Below are 13,567 nucleotides of genomic sequence, written 5' to 3'. Positions count from 1 at the left end.
AGCCCGGCCCTGGGACAGGCAGGGTTGGTGGAATGGCAGCGTGGAAAGTGCCGGACCCTCTGCGGGGGTGTGAGCTCCTTCTGGAGAGTCCTTGGCACTGCGGGGGCACACCTGCCTTCTCTTGGTTTGAACTTGTAGCGGTGAAGAATTTGTCCATCCTGACCACTCCCTATTTACCCTGCCTTCCCATGTTTATGCACTGAAGGTTCAATATGTGTTCTGATGAATGTTTGTTTGTTCTGTACGTGCCGGTCTGTAAAAGGAGATGAATTCCTGTTTCGGTATGTCTGCTAGGTCCCCAGCCGAGCGGAAAGGCTTCTCTAGAGGCCTCGCACACCGCTGAGCAAACGCAGGTTTGTTGAGAGGAGCTGACCCAAACAGATCCCTCGGGATGCAGAGAGCGGTGAGCAGGGAGCCACGCTGCACAGCTGCTCTGACAGAGTCATCCCCAAAAGCAAGCAGAGGTTCTCAGTGTGCGCGGAGCACGGGAATTTCGGTGTTCAGTTGTTCTCTCTGGTGTTGCCTTGACCCTTCCCAAAACGATGTGGAACCAGCAGCGTTCAGAAGGTAGGCTGGTGGCCTTACCCGTTCCCGTTGGGAGAAAAGGCTCTTGGAACAACTTGTTCCAAGCCTTGGAGTCCACAGCGTCATTCCCCTGGCCTCCAGATTTCAAACCAAACCAAACTGAAGGAAGTTTATTTTCTGTGGCCTGGAACTTGTATGTACAGCCACATCGTTAAACCCTCACAAAAACAAGGTTTATCACAATAACACTGATCTAATCTGAACACTAAAGCAAACGTTTGGCACATAGTCAAGTGAGTGGGCTGTCAGCGAGGAGGTGGTTGGCTCTGTTCAGCTCCGTCACCACGTTGTGCGGGCGTGTTCTGTGCTTCCAACGTTTGGCAGCGTCCGAAACAAGTCAAGGTGGTTATTCCTGACACATTCAGTACCGTAGAGGCTAGTCCAAACGGACACTTGGCAAACAAATCCCCACAGCCCTCTGACTTAATTCTGCAGTTGCACTGTCCCAAAAACCTCGTTCTTGCTTGGTGGAGGTGGAGGGGGAAAAGAAACCCACCTTGCTGGCAGCTGGTGCTGTGGGCAACTGTTTGGTTCACTTGGGAGTGTTGGTTTTTTTAATTTTTTTTTCCCATTTTCGTTCGAGCTTCTTAATGCAAATACTTGCTTTGTTTCCCATGTAAAAATCTGTTGAGCGAAACTATACTCATGTACACTACCATTAGTAGCCTGTATCCTCTGCAAGTACCTCACACGTCTCCTCCTGCCTTGTTCTCTGTAGTAGACTTACTCATGGGCTCTGACCATTCGTACGTAGTGTGCAACTGTAACGTCATGCTTCTGAGGGCTGGCTGGCTGCCTCCAGCTGACATCCAGCAGTTCGATAGCGAAACACTTTAGATAAGTTATTTTGCACTTTCTTATGTATAAAATTGGTAGAAACTTCTATTTGCTTTGTATCATTTAAAGACTCCTTTGGTTTCAGTAAATGAACTGTGTATAAAATATTTATGCAGTTAAAACTGTTTTTAGAAAGTATTTTTAATTTCAGCAAGTTTGGTTACTTGTTGCATGACTATTAACACAGCTGACTTTTTGTGTCAGTGCAATGTATATTTTTTTTGTCCTGTTATTAACTTGTACGCCCTAGTTAAATGGCCATTTATTTGTACAGCATCAGGAGTAAATTGAAGATAACTGGCTAAGACTGGAGTGTGGAGTTTTGTACTATATTGCAGAATCCAATATCTGTTTTTTGGTGGTTACGTAAAAGGCCTGACGATTTACTATCTAGTGTGCAATCTGTGATATCTGAATGTTCATTGTATATTTGTCTCCAATGCAAAAAGGTAGAGTAACACAACTACAACAATACATGATTAAATGCAATAGTTCAGGTACTGAAGTATTTTTTTTCATTTCAAATAAATACCTGCTATTTACCACCAAAAAGCTGTTTTGCATTTGTTGGAAAGATGCAACATTTGCAGCCAAATAAACATTTTTAACATGGGAGTGGTGACTCCTGAGTACCATGTTTCTGTGTCGTCCAGAGGAGTAAATTTCTATTCCGTGTTATGGTTCCGCTTTCTGAACGCGAGTACAGTCGTCCGCGATGATGCCCTTTGCAATCCTGTGTCTTTGTTTATTCTTTTTTGCTTTCCAAGTGTCATTGGAGAGTTTGAAGGCAGCAGAGTTTGGCAGTGTGTAGAAGAACAGGCTGGGCCAGTGTAGAGAAGGCAGGCAGAAAAGAGTTACTAAGTCACGCTCCGTAAGGACAGTGGAAGAGGAAGAAGTATCAAAATCCAAAGTAACTCATCTTCCCTAAGGAGAGGATGGCTGCTAGAGCAGAACTTCACTTGATCTGCTGAGAAACAGCCTCAGATCCCAAATGGTGACATGTCCAGTAATTCTCCAGTCCGTTTTTATACCCTTTGCTGAGCTGGTGATGCTGAAGAGCTGGGGTTTTCATGTTGGCGACATGCCGACACGGGTGGCTAACAGCTTGTCTCTGACTGAAACCCAGGCGCTGCTGCTGCTGGACCTGCCGCGCTCCTGGGCTGGTGAGCACCAGCGCTGACGTTGCGTTGCTGGTATTTGACAGGAAGTGATTTCCTTGGTTATAAAAGAAAAGGAGCTTCTGCCAATTAATTGTCTGTGCTTTGGGGGTTTTTAGTTACATAAGTGTGCTCTCAAGCAGTAGTTCTCACCAGGAGCAGTTTTCCTGGCCTTCCTAAGCCATGTCTTGTTCTATAGCATTTGTAACGTGCACTTCTCATAGGTTGAACTATTTCTTACTATGGGATTTCTCTATTTTAAATCTTTTCATACGCCGAAAAAAATGTTTTCTCTTTGACAGTTATGGGGGAATTAGTGTACCACTCAGCAAACCTGCAGAAACTTGTCAGCTGCTGTCACAGGAGAGCAGCACTTGGAGCCAGTAAAGTAAAACCACACCAGCTGCAGGGGGTAGGGTCTGGTGTCACCGCCCACCCTGAGGGGAGAGCAAGGCAGGCGTGGGGAGAGCGAGTGAGCCAGCACTGTGCCCTCGTGGCCAAGAAGGCCAATGGCATCCTGGGGTGTATCAGAAGGGGGGTGGGCAGTAGGGCGAGAGAGGTTCTCCTCCCCCTCTACTCTGCCCTGGTGAGACCGCATCTGGAATATTGTGTCCAGTGCTGGGCCCCTCAGTTCAAGAGGGACAGGGAACTGCTGGAGAGAGTCCAGCGCAGAGCCGCAAAGATGATGAAGGGAATGGAGCATCTCCCTGCTGAGGAAAGACTGAGGGAGCTGGGTCTCTTTAGCCTGGAAAAGAGGAGACTGAGGGGTGACCTAATCAATGTTTATAAATACGTGAAGGGTGAGTGTCAGGAGGATGGAGCCAGGCTCTTCTCTGTGACATCCAGTGATAGGACAAGGGGCAATGGGTTCAAGCTGGAACGTAGGAGGTTCCACTTGAATATGAGAAAAAACTTCTTCCCGGTGAGGTGGGCAGAGCACTGGAACAGGCTGCCCAGAGAGGTTGTGGAGTCTCCTTCTCTGGAGACATTCAAAGCCCGCCTGGATGCGTTCCTGTGTGATCTGATCTAGGTGTCCTGCTCCGGCAGGGGGATTGGACTAGATGATCCTTCGAGGTCCCTTCCAATCTCTAGCATTCTGTCATTCTGTGATACTTTCTGTCCAAACAGACAGAGTCAATTAGGAAAGACCCAGGCTTTTGGGAGGCTCCTGCACTAAACCTGGACCGGGGACAGGAAAGAATAGTGCCCTGTGAAATCCAGGGCAGCTCAAACATCAGTGTTGGAGCTGTAAAACCCCCAACCTCCCGGGGCCACATGTTCAATTTTGCAGCTAAAACAAATGACGGGGTCTTCCAGCGCCTCTGTGGGGTGTGCCTGTTGTTCACAGGTCTGTAGCTGTCTGGTTTTGGGTGGGGGAATTATGAGGAACTGAAAAAATGTGCCATTTCCTTCTGTGACAGTGCCAGAGCCCGTTACACCAAATCTGTGGCCAGTCTGCTGTGACCAAATTGTGCTTCATCATGGTTGTGATGACTTTGACAGTTCGAAAGGTGAGGTTTGGAGCCCACTTTCTGGGCTCAAAGCATTTTGTGCTATATACTGCTCTAAAAAATGCATTATACGTATTTTTAAATAATTACTGGCAGCGGAACGTGTCTGTGTGGGTGTCAGGACAGTGCTGGTTCACTGATGAGGTCAGCGTGCCGCATAACGTGGAGAGGACACGGTAAGTGAGCACAGAACAGCACTGATGTGACCGGAGCCAAATCCTGCCCTGGCTGCCTGGGGGAGCTGAGTGCCGTTGCGCTGGGTGTGTGGCTGGCCTTGAACAAAGAGGAATTTGTAAGAAATGGGACTAAAACCTGAACACGGCCACTGACGAGCAGAAGCGCAATCGTGCATGTTCAAGAGTCCACCACAGCCCCTGGCACGTTGCCCCGGCTGCGGCCCTTGGTGCTGTGGTGCTGGCAGGCCAGCAGGCGATGCGACGTCGTTTTTCCAGCTGTGAACCTCTAGGAAAAGCTGTGAAGTTATTAATGCAGGAGGGAAACAACCAAAAAATCTAATGACCACGTTAAAGGGTCATATAACCAGGCTGCCAAGAGCCAGCGATAGCTCAAATCCAGCCACTTTTCTTGGTGCTGGGCCTCCAGCTCTCCCACCAGCACCTTCCCCGGGAGCAGGGACTGCTCCTTTCCTGGGGTCCAGCTTCTGGGGTGCCCCTTGTGTGAGCACAGACTGCTTTTCTGAAAGCCCGGCTGCTCTCCCCAGAGCATCCATCCCGATGGAGCCGGGCAGAGAAGCACCCTGGCGCTGCGGGACACGGCCACCCGCAGGCGTGCAGGAACCAGCAGGTTCCAGGGACACTCTGTACAGGAGAAAAGCTCCAGCTGCAGAGGAGCCTGGGAGCTGTTTCCCAGCTGTCGGGAAAGGAAAGGCGCGGGGAAAGGGCAAAGCTGCCCCCTGGGTTTCCTGACACACAAAAAATAACCTACCTGAGCAGTGATTTACCCCCATGGGATACATGTGTGTACGTAAGAGCTGATGAGCTCTGAGCTGAGCTGAGTGCACTGGCAACAGAGGAGAACAGCAAAGGGCTCGGTTTAGCCTTAGAAAGAAGGGCTGGGGCTCACTGTAGGAAGCTGCTGTGACTCCATTGAAACCAAGGCTGCTCTTTTCAGAAAGTAAAAGTGGGTTTGAGTTCAGCTGTAAAAGTAGTAGTAATTAAAAACAGCAGTGATCTCGGGGTCACTTCTGTGGATGAGTTAAAACCCCCAACTGTTTTTTTCTCTTTTTTTTTTTTTCTCCTTATAATTATTTTTTTGGATAACTGAAAAGTCTTGAATCCATGCAGAAGCCAAAATATATCCTTTTATTGAGGAGGCCCAATCTGTTTCTCTCCACAGTGTCAGAGGATGAAATTGCTCACCATGACAACTACCTAGGGTGTTTTCCTGCTTCACAGAATAATTAATTTTTTTTTAAGATGGGCTTGTTTTAGAGGGAGGGCTTTCAGAGTTGTTAGTATTGTACCACATCAAAATACAAAAGGCAAAACCAGCAAGTCAAAACATGATGCAGCAAAGCCCATGGACGCTGGCAGAGCACAGAGACAGGAGGGGCTGTGCCCTGGTTATCACTGGGTGAATGCCTTTGTAGACAAAACCTCAGCTATCGGACGCTTTCCACGGCAGGGATAGGACAGTCACAACAGAGCTTGAGAAGCAGAAACTTTTCTGGTAGTTTGCAATGCAGTGGAAGAAGAAAAAAATCCACTTGTAGTGACCCAACTCTAGAAGCCAATTCTTTATTAAAAGATCTTTTAAGCATGTCAGTACAGACTTATCTGTTCCACTGTAGCTTTCAGTTGATGAAGACAAACAAATGTTTAATAACAACAACAACAAAAAAAAAAAGGAACAATGGACACCTCTATAAAATTAAGTAGATGAATTCCAGACACTGTTTCCACCAAACACAAACATCAAACCACAGGAATTATACACAGTCCTAAGGCAATGTACACAATTGCACTTCGGTCTGTAGAAAGTGATGGCACGCCGCTGCCCAAGCACTCCCTGTCCCGGGGCAACAGGAACCACACCGGGTATCTCTGCGTTGCCAACAGCAGCCGCGGAACCAAGGAACACCCCCTTGGCTCCTCGTGTGAGTGACCAGCGGACCTAGCAGTGCCCAACTGAATTTGTTTAAGAAAAAAATCCTATTAAACCAGTTTCACCAATACCTTTTTTTTTGTGTGTGTGTGCTTCTCCCTTAGCTAGAAATCCTGACGCCTTTGACCACAGCGCATCCACCTGCTCAGACAGAAAAGGTGATCTGATACCCTGATCCTGCGGAAGTCAGCAGAAATCCTGCGGTGAGTGGAAGCTCCTCACAGTTTTCACTTCCCCAAGTACGTAAAAAGCAGTAATATTGCTGATTTCTCTCCACACCCCTGTTCTCGACCACAAACTGTGCCCCGTGATGATCCTCTGCCCCCGAGCTTTTCAGCCAGAAGGGACCGATTGTCCTGAGGACCCTGTATTCAATGAACTGTTGCACCTCATCCTCATTTCAACCTCTTGCTCTATGTTCCCCCTCCAGAGGGACCAGCTCTCCTAAATTAAGGCCACAAATGCCATTTTAGCGAGTTCCCTCAAAGCGTGAAACCCCACGTTCCAGGTGGTGGAGAGACCCAGCTGGAACTCCAGCTGCAGTCTCAACACCTCTCCTAGTAAATTCTCCAGCAACACGAGGACCCCCGTGCCTTCTGTATCCTTACAGTAAAAATTATTATCTAGCTGGACAGTGGTTTTTGCCTTTCTGCACCCACAGCCCACCCTCCTGCAGTCAGAGATCCTGGGGGGGAGTGTTCAGGCAAGAAAATACTCTTACCAGATCTGATGGAGTTCAGAATCCATCCCTAAAAGGCAGGAAAAAAGCACACACTCATTATGGTTTGCTCAGTAGCTCACTCTTAATGTTCAGCTCATTCTGTAATTTAGAAAAAAAAAACAAAACAACAAGCATTATTTTTGTTTAAACAACAGATGCATGTGAAAGGGAGCTAGAGAGCAAACTGAGATTCTGTTTTGTTTCACTCAAAGTGCAAGACACCTCTAGTGATTCTTCAACAACAAACCTCTCTGACAGGCAGCTGCTGTTGTTACAGGACAATTTGCTTTTTTGTCCTCAAGTTGGAAGGATCTCTTGGCTGGACAAGGGCGGTCCCTGAGGTGTAAAGCTGCTAGAGACAGGAGGGGGCTTACTGATAGGAAAAAACCCTTCATCACAGCAGAGCAGCACCTCGCTCTGGTGGAGAACCCTATGCCAAGAGGTTTGCAGGCCAGACCTTCCCGAGGCACTGCTGATTTGATCCCCTGGTACCACCATGACAAACCACTTCCATTTTCCCCAACATGGCTTTACTCCCCTGACTTCATAGTCCACACACTGCAAATTCAGTGCCGTACACTCATGTCCCACTCAACACACGAACGTGTTGGCCAAGCTCACGCTGCCCACACGGTACCGTGTCAAACCAGCACCAGAACTGAAATGCAGAGGCAGAGACTTGTTCCAATGAGTCTCCAGTAAGACGTGTCAAATGATGACAAGTCCATCTCCCAGGAAACTGTAGGTTTTTCCTGACTTTTTGTGGAAAAACAAGGGTTGGTGCAGTTGCCACTAAATCTGTCATCTTGGGAGGAAAAAGCAGGATTGTGGTTCAGGAGGCAGAGGCCAGCAGTCCTGGTAACGGAGCATCTCTACAACGTGCTGGGCTTTTTCAAGAGGTGCCTGTTGTTTTTCAAATACTGGTAAGTTTTCAATATCATTCAGTGATTCCACAGGTAAACTAAATTCTTTCTCCCATCCATTTTCAGTCTCTGCATTTCCATGTCAGGAGACGTTCCTGTACTGCAGTGTGCAGCTCTGAAGTCAGCCTTGCTTTGAGCTGGAGGCTAGGATAGATGCCACCCAAAAGGCCTTTCCAACCTCAGTTTTCCTGTGATTTTATAAAGGCAGTAATAGCAACCGCCAATACATCTTTATCCATCCTTCTGTTTTGCAAAGCTTTGTTTTATCCTTTCCTTCATAAAATTTTAAAGAAGTTATGGATGGATCCTTCCTTGGAGAGGATAACTGCTCTGTCAGAAGAAATAAAAGCCCACAACCACTTTTGTTCTTATGAAATCAGGGAACCAGATAGGGATAAAACAAAACAAGAAAACCTGTCATTTCATGTTATATCTGCGTCTGTGCTTAGAAGCTACTCTAACTCCCAGGTTACTCCTTAGAGCACCTACTCCTCATTTGCGGTGGTTTTCATGAGGAGCCTGTATTTAATCCCATGTCTTCAGCTTGGCAAGTATCCAGCCCTGCTCAAAAAAATCCACATGTACTTGTCACAAACACCTGCAGCGCCCTTGCTATCTTGTGTCAGGATAGATAGCTGGCTGGCGGGACAGAAACCAGCAGCACAGTGCCATGGAGCCTGTCCAAATCCCTGCTGTGCTGTCCTGCCTGCCTGACACTTGATTCCAAAGCCAGCCCTGCAGCAGCTCCCTCTCCAGAGCTTGACTCCAAGTAACCCTGTGGAGTGAGACTGCTGCCTGCTGGGGTTAACCCTTTCCTAGGAGCTATCAGACTTGCTGTTTTCGCAGGTCAAACTGCTCATCACCATGTTCCCGGAGCAGCTCTCTGACCTGTTAGGTGTGACCTCCCGTCAGGTGCTCGGGAGAGGCTGCATTTTGCCAATTTTGCTACAAAAGGGTTGTGGGAATCTTCAAACTTGCTGCAGACTGAGATCCTGCTCTCATTGGTTGGAACTAAAAGCACCCTTCTGCCTGAGGTAAGCAAGGCTGAGCCCAGGACCGTGACCAGCAAATGTTTTGAACCTCAAGTGAAGAACCTGAACCGGGGGGAAAATCTAGGGAGAGAGAAGGGGTGATTATTGTAAACCGATGATCTGCACGTTACAGAAGCCTGGGCAACAGCATCCAACAGAGATTTACAAACACCGATTCACAAGCTCTTCATACTTACAAACAGAATCTACACATTACACACACCATGTAATACTCCAAGTGACGGCACAAAACCAGCCTGCCCTCTGAACACCCGCTACGTAAAGCTGTCAGTACAACGCTGTGCTCCGCAGGGTGCTCCCAGGCCTTCGACCCCAGGCACGAAAAATCGTGGAATGACCGCCTACAGTGTACCCTTGGGCTAAAAGGAAAGGGCTAGAAGTACTGAAGATGTGTACTTCACACTGGAAAATGAGAATTTAGCCAGGCATCTTTGAAATTTTTCATTATTGCAAGGTGCTTTTTTTTATTGCAGGCAGCTTTTTCCACTTTTTGTTTTGTTTCGTTCTTACATTTGTGCTACTGGAAACATCCATAGAAAGGAAAATACTGTGACAGCCTGAGAAGAGCTCGATTCTTCTCTGCCTGTATTTTGTTGCAACAGGGTGACTCTGAGGCCGCAGGAGCTGCCCACCTACTGTGCAGTGGAGGAAGAAGGAGGTCTGAATGAGGCACGCGAGGACAGATCTCCACCTGCTGCCAGCACCTTCCCTGTGGTCTGTGTCGCAGCGCTGATCTCAGCTGGCTCAGAGCTCCGGTCCCCTGTGCCCCGCTAGAGGCAGACTCCTTCCAGAAAGGGCAGCGGGAATGCTTCCTTTAAGTATAAAACTATCTTCTGGTGTCCAAATATCTGACACCTACTAGAAAGAATATTGAAAACTTATACAAATTCCCTTAAGTTATTATAATGCTCTCTCCTTTCTCTAGCTTGCTTGTTTGGGGCATTTTACAGCTCCCTGTATACCACAAAGAGACACAGGAATCACAACTAACTGAAAGAAACCTCCAGCAGAGGGCAGGAAAATCCTAATATATTTATGAAGAAATAAACTCTCCTGTCTTACACATCCAAAGAATCTTGATTAGTAAACTCTTTGAAATTACTTAGTTTTCCTTTAAAAAAAAAAAAAAAGAAAGAAATTCAAGTTGATGAGAGTCTCTAGCTTTCAAACATGTGCAGTTTTTTCCCTCCTCCATGCTCCTGCCAAGCACTGGCACACCAAAGAGAACACAGCGCAAGGGGTGCTGCGTGGTTCACAGACTGCACGGGCTCTGGACCCAAGGGAGAGACATTCCCATCTGTCCAACGCACGTGGCTCCCGCCTGCTCTGTCTCCTTGGAGCTAGAGGATCACGGATGATGGCAGTAAGAGCAAAGCAGCACTGTCTCGGGAAGTTGTTCAGCTACACCAAACGTCACTGGCATCAGAACTTCTGAAACATCCCCCTTAGTTTTCACCTGCTTCTCCTGAAGCACTGGGGTTTTTTGGGTGGCTGCACAGCAGAGGAAGACAACAAGCTCCCTTTTTGTCTGCCTCAGAACACTGTGCGTTTGTTCCCCTGTGTATTAACATACCAAGAAGCCAGCATGTGGCTCAGAGATTCAGACTTACACAGCTGCCAGGTAACTAAGGGTCCTGGGTAGTACAAGTAGGTTTGAAACAATTGTGCAACACCTCCAGCCTTAGGTGAAAGCCCAGAGCCTTGTCTACGTGAAGAAAGTGATGTACAGAGCTGTCAGGACTACAAACCCACAGAATTAGCTGCCTCAATGCCGACTGGAATAAATAAACGCAGCAAAATGGGATCAGCCGTAAGCAACGATGGGGCATTACGCACCAAGCGAGCACTGGGAACAGAAGAGATGGACAAGACACAGAGTCAACCTACGAACAGATGGATTGTTCTCCTGTAGCGCACCGTGTCCAGGTTACAGCGGGAAAAGATAGCTGGGGCAGGTCTTCACGCCCACCTCCCGCTGGAAGCAAAACTGCGGCTGAAGGAGAAGTTGATCTCACTGTTTTTGTATTTTCCCCAGGCTCCAAATGGCACTATGACAACCGTGCTGTTGTCTTCGGTGCCAAATTGCACTGCCTGAGAGAAGAAACAACTAGTCAGCATCATCCTCTTGCTTGGAAAAGGAAACAAACTTCTGCCTTCCCATGGGACAGTATGCCCTGAGGCCTTCCTGTCCCCAGCCCTGATGCTCCAGACTCCGGTACCACCCCAGAGCTTTCCATAGGATATGCCATCATCCAGAACCCCGGTGAGAAACTGGCTGTTTCCACGCTGATGGAATATTCAGCGTGGGAGTAAGCTGCAGTTACGCAGTCCAGTGGATCATGAGCTGAGCATGTTAATTGAAATGGCATCCCTACATCCTTGGCAAGGAAAAGGCCGGCCCGTGGGACTAGTGAATGTCTCAGCCAGCATCGTTCAATTCACTGTTTAATGTCTGCTTGTATACTCGTTTTTTTTAAAAAGCCAAACAAAACCCACCACCAAGCATTTGGTGCCAAGAGAAGCCCTGGCATTACCTGCTCAGTAACAACTCAGGATCGTGGCACTGGTTGATGAAGTTGCAGATCTCCTGGCTGTTCACCATGAAGTTAATTCCGTCTGTAGTAAGGACCAGGAAGCTGTCGTCTGCATGGTGTAACTGCAATAAAGGCACACAGGATGCACAGTGACGGAGTGAATGCTGCAAGGTCAAGTAACTGCCTTCATATCTTTATCCTCTGTTGCAAAGCACTCTTTTCTAGGAGTGCTGTGTGCTCTCCTGCTTTCTGCAGGAGGACTACCTGGAACCCCCAAACCCTTGGCTAGCCAGAGGCTGCCCCTTAAATCCTCAAGCGCATCCATCAGCCACACAGACTGTGTTCCCTGTACGGGAGGAGAGCGTCTTAAGGTGTGTCCAGTTCTAGGAAGCAGCCCTCTGAATACACGGAGGCCAAAAGACCAGCTCCGTACATTACCCAGTGAACAAAATGCTTCCTTCAGCTGCAGACTTCAAGGAAGACATGACAGCACTGCAGCCATCTCCCTAAGCCCCTCAGGCCTAGTGGGTGGCTTTTGATCAGGACCAACAGAATGTAAGTTCCCTGGGCCCTGGGAGGTGCACTGAGGAAAAGTATCAAACAGAACATGAGCTGGGAGGAGACTCTGCTGAATACCTTCTGGGTGGTTAATCTCTTTTCCAATTACAGAGCTATGGTAAGATGCATGCAACTGCTCTTTCCTCCTGCCTTCCTCCCACGTGTGCACACCTCTACAAATTATACTTTTTTCAATGACTTAGTTCATCCATATCCTACGTAGTTCTCAGGGATGGTTTTGTATCAGCATTAACCTCAAAATTATTCATTTACCACAAGCCCCAAACAGACTAACACCTTTTTGTAATGGCTATCACGTGTTATCTTTCTTCCATCATCCTACAGTGTACTGTGATAATGAGGTCAACTTCTAAATCCTGTTTGAATTTACTATCAGGGCCAGATTCTTTTCTGTCCTATTAGTGTTAATCTGAAATTACTTAATTAGAATTGGTCTCCAGTTACTTCACCACAAATAAAAATCAATGCTTGGCCATCACGTTCCGCCTGGGCACACATCGTGTGGGTACCACCACCCACATCAAATGCCTTGGATGCCCCTTAGTCTGAACACCGCTGTCCCTGTTCACCAGGGCTGCTCTTACCTGAACCCTTTTTGTTTCTGGCTCGGCTATCACACCGCTGTTTTTAAGATCCAAATCTCCTATGCTTCGTGTCATTGCAAGTCTACCATTCACGTGAGGTTGTCCCACACTGTTCCAGGCAACGAAGCCACCACATTTCCTAATCCTGTCCAGAGGCACAAGAGAAAAAGTGAATATGAGTTAGAGCTTCACATCATTCCCCCCCCACGTCTCTATCTGCAATTTCTGTCCCTAGCTACCGATGTGGAATGGGGTACGGAGAAGCTCAGCTGGGAGACTGAGGGTTGGCTTTTGCTGTTTGAAGGGCTCCTCCACAGAAGGGATGTGGTTTGGTGAGATGAGTCCTGACCGGGGAACCATAAGTGCATTTCTTCTGGTCTTGGCTCTGACCTGGCAGCCTTGGACAAGCCTGAACCATGAGGCCATGGCTCTGTCCCCGAGTCCTAGCTATCCTGAGCTTACTGCCTAGACAGTTTACACTTATGCAGGGCTTTCCAAATCCCCAGTCCTCTAAACAGAACCAAATGCATTGACTGGAGCTGTGCCACTTTCTGCTGGCTCAGAGATGGTCTCGGGGCATTATATTCACCACCCTGCTTTTTTCCAGGCCCAACCCAGCAGCAGAACACGAACACATCCTGACCAAGGCCCTTCCCTGGGAAACTACATCATCAGCCGCCAAGTACCTTTCTTTCTCCTCTTTTCTCTCTGGAGTGTGGTCAATGGTGAGTTTCATGGCCTTTCCCTTTCGACACAGCAGAGCACGACTGTCTCCCACGCTTGCCACAACCAGCTCGATACCATCCCGGAGCAGGGCCACTGTTGCAGTGGTCCCAGAGTTCATCAGAGTCGCTAAAAACGTCGTATTCAAGAGAGAGGCTTTAGCACTGCCTCAAGGCACGGGACCATTCACAACAGTAACAGTCTCAACTGGTAAAATGAAGACAACTTGTGCCCTAT

The 13,567-nt window shown here is 48.0% G+C and overlaps 1 protein-coding gene across 1 annotated transcript; it reads right to left on the bottom strand.

Moving 5' to 3' along the window:
* Positions 1-10,809: 10,809 nt before the first annotated feature.
* Positions 10,810-13,454, bottom strand: LOC104471792 (protein phosphatase 1K, mitochondrial-like). Its single transcript, XM_010087274.1, has 4 exons — positions 13,294-13,454; positions 12,608-12,752; positions 11,445-11,566; positions 10,810-11,001 (listed from the first exon to the last, which is right to left on the bottom strand). The coding sequence occupies exons 1-4, from the start codon at positions 13,449-13,451 to the stop codon at positions 10,959-10,961; spliced, it is 468 nt and encodes a 155-aa protein (XP_010085576.1). The 5' UTR covers positions 13,452-13,454; the 3' UTR covers positions 10,810-10,958.
* Positions 13,455-13,567: the final 113 nt, after the last annotated feature.

This window comes from Pterocles gutturalis, unplaced genomic scaffold (genome assembly GCF_000699245.1).
Source record: "Pterocles gutturalis isolate BGI_N339 unplaced genomic scaffold, ASM69924v1 scaffold2266, whole genome shotgun sequence".
Classification (NCBI taxonomy): domain Eukaryota; kingdom Metazoa; phylum Chordata; class Aves; order Pterocliformes; family Pteroclidae; genus Pterocles; species Pterocles gutturalis.
This window is presented reverse-complemented; position numbering and strand designations above follow the sequence as displayed.